General features: G+C 44.0%; 1 protein-coding gene across 1 annotated transcript; it reads right to left on the bottom strand.

The window, feature by feature from the left end:
- Window positions 1–275: 275 nt before the first annotated feature.
- Window positions 276–3,009, bottom strand: LOC119575995 (disks large 1 tumor suppressor protein-like). The gene is made up of 4 exons (XM_037923522.1): window positions 1,529–3,009; window positions 1,129–1,235; window positions 1,024–1,031; window positions 276–460 (listed from the first exon to the last, which is right to left on the bottom strand). The coding sequence occupies exons 1-4, from the start codon at window positions 2,006–2,008 to the stop codon at window positions 276–278; spliced, it is 780 nt and encodes a 259-aa protein (XP_037779450.1). The 5' UTR covers window positions 2,009–3,009.
- Window positions 3,010–3,261: the final 252 nt, after the last annotated feature.

A 3,261-nucleotide genomic window follows, 5' to 3' on the forward strand; every position in this document is an offset into this window, starting at 1 on the left:
TTTAGACAAAACTACGCGAAGGTAAACACGAAATATGTCATTAAGAGTAAATGAACTTTAATATGATTCGTATCATCCACATACAAACTATTATAAGAAAAAAGAAATCAACTTGAAAGTAGACTGGGAAACGAAGGGTAATTTGCAAGTCACTTCAATGCGTGTCAAGCTAATCCAATAGATATTGGAATCTTACAATACCTTTGCATAACCGATCGAGACGATTCTGTTATCGATGGATCCTCTCGCGCTCTATACACATATATATATAGGAATTATGCCACAAGGTCTATATACTGATATAGACTTTGGTCCCGCATGTCGGTCGTGCGCTCTCTCCTGCCGTGAATACGGGGAGGATTCTTTGTTTTCCTTGGGGATGGGTTGCAGGACGGCAGCCCCAATGGGGGCCGATCGGCGGGGGAACAGCCCCCAGCATTAGACAACATAGTGACTGATTCTGTGTATAATACTTATATTTTACCCCACAATTTCCCTGGTACCCTCCATGCCCTTTCCTGTAACCGGGGCGAAGCTTGTCGGTAATGGGGGGTTCCCACGGTATGATTTCTATTTGGATAGTAGACAGTGAGAAGAATCCATCGATCGGTCATGCGAACGTATTCTGTCTACTATTTGGATAGTAGACAGTGAGAAGAATCCATCGATCAGGCATGCGAAGGTATTCTGAAAAATTACCAATTGTTTACACTGAAATAGTTCTACAGGTGCTTAGTCACTAGGGGGTCCATTATCAATCTTACCTATTTCACCTGATTATCCCTTTCCTTGATTTTCGGCTAGATTCTGTGTTTTATCTTTATTGATATTAGTAGTTCAATAACAGCATATTAATTACATCCTTAATTATAATAACAATACCGATATTAATAGAACAAAAACTTTTACCCACATATCCAAGGAATGGGGAAATCAGGCGCGTCACTTGCAAGGTCTATTTAAGTATACTTATACAAACCTTGGTCACTAGGGCCTACTAAGGACTCCTTAGTGACCGAGCACTTGTGGAACTATAGGTGTAAAACAAAATTCACACAAAAAACTACAGTGAACACCGTTTCACCCCTTTCCTACACCATCTGAATAAAAGCCTGGCAATGAGCTTACCCAATGTGAGGATTGTCGGTGCCCCCGGCGATGCTGAAGCCCAGGCCCTGGTTGCCGCGCTCCAGCGTGATCTCCTCGTGCTCCCACTCGTCCTCCGCGCCATTGGTCTGGGGAAAGGACCTCGTTAGCGAAATAGGTCCAGTATGGGCTGTGTAGTACAGGTGCATGATCCGAAGGGTTATGTCAACATAAACTAGTATACAAGGAAATTAGAGATATGAAATGCAAAAAATATAACGCATCTTATACATATACTAAGTCACATTACCCATTCACACAATGTTATGATATATAACCCCACTTTCGTATGGTCTATGTGTGTGTGTTTCCGTTGATGTTTTTGCCATCGTCAATTTCAACATCATGTTTGCGACCGCACCCGCCTTTGGCGCGTACTTACCAGCCTCTCGTACAAGATATACGCAATGCTAGTATCGTTTTCATCATAACAAGTCCACGAGGTACTGGCGGGTCTCACGGGCGAGGGCTTCCGGGCCCTCCGAGGAGTGCGAGAGCGACAGGAAGTTGTCACTTCGTCGACCGGATGTACTTTCTTCCTCTCTTTGTCACGCTTGCTTCCTTGTCTGTCCTTACTCCGTTTTCTATCTTTGTTATCTTTGGAGAACATTTGGTCACTTTCTCTCACGCGTTTAGTGTCGGGATGTTCAATCACTCGCCGAGAACTAACATACTCTCGGAGGTGTCTCTCCTCGTCACTCTCTTGAGGACGGAGATTGTGACAAGAGTCTCTCCACCTGCTGTGTCTCTGTTCCTCTGATTCCTCAGTCTCATAGTTTCGTCTTCCTCTAGAATTTTTAATGTTGTTCGCAGCCAAAGGATTGTCCAGGACGGTCGGATCCAGTCGCCCATTCCTCAACATTGCAGGAAGTAACCTTTCAAACAGATTCTTTCAGTCAACCACTGTCAAACTCGGTATATATTTGGTATGTATTCTACAATACAATACAGTCTAAAATGCGCAATATTACTACCATACACTACGGGGGAGAGGGCGAAGAAAAGCCATTATCGCTTTTACGACGAATTTATCGAATTTATCTCCCATCATATTTGTGTGCGTCTCCCTTGCGTGTGTGTCAGCTCAACTTCATACAGAAACTGGGGGAAATGTACATAGCTTGCATAAAATGGTTTCAACAATGAAGATAGCTTTTATAAAATATCCTATTCGTTTGTCGGAGTATCTACAAAAAGAAACCGTGCAATGTGGACAATTAGATAAAAAATCTTTCAATGGATAAAACTCTATTTCAAAAATTCTGAGAGGGTGGCGGGGTCTCGAGTTTATGGGAAGGTCAAGACAAAAGGTTGCAAAAATGCGTAAACTGCTTCCTAAGCTGCTAAGACAAGCAATCTTATATAACTAATAGAAAACGGTCTCTTTACTGTGGATTTACGGTCTGCATAATGCAGCATAAATAAAGACTAGCCCTTAAAAATATTCAACAAAAGCTCTGAATCACCCACTATCTTTTAAGTAAGCACTTGCTTTTTAAAGTAATGTCATCGGGTTGGGAAACAAAACAAAACAAATCTAAGAAAGACGGGACAACACTCTTATCACGAAGAGGCAAAAAAGGAAAATAGCGGACAATGGGAGGAATGAGAGCGGAACGCCGGCGTGCCTCGTGCCTTAGTACATGGAGGAAGTGCTGCGCCTGTAACAAGCGCTCGCCTCTCCTTTCTCCAAAGCATCACTCCCCACCCACCCTCTCCTCAACGCCTTTCCATTGCCACGTCTTTTCTAAAATGTATACTAATTTGCCTTCCCACGTCATCGAAATTCCTAGAAGCAAAGACCATCTGGCGGGATGGGAGTACGAATACGTGTGTGAGTGTAAGTGTGAGTGTGAGTGTGAGTGTGAGCGCAAGTGTGAGTGCCTGTGTGTGTGTGTGTGTGTGTGTGTATGTGTATGTGTGTATGTGTGTATGTGTGTGTGTGCGTGTGTGCGTGTGTGCGTGCGTGCGTGCGTGTGTGTGTGCGTGTGTGTGTGCGTGTGTGTATGTGTGCGTGCGTGTGTGCGTGCGTATGTGCCTACTTGCGTGGGTGCTTGCGTGCGTGTGCGTGTATGTACGTGCGTGCGAATGAGTGAGTGAGTGAGTGAGTGAGTG

Source organism: Penaeus monodon, chromosome 8 (assembly GCF_015228065.2).
Source record: "Penaeus monodon isolate SGIC_2016 chromosome 8, NSTDA_Pmon_1, whole genome shotgun sequence".
Classification (NCBI taxonomy): domain Eukaryota; kingdom Metazoa; phylum Arthropoda; class Malacostraca; order Decapoda; family Penaeidae; genus Penaeus; species Penaeus monodon.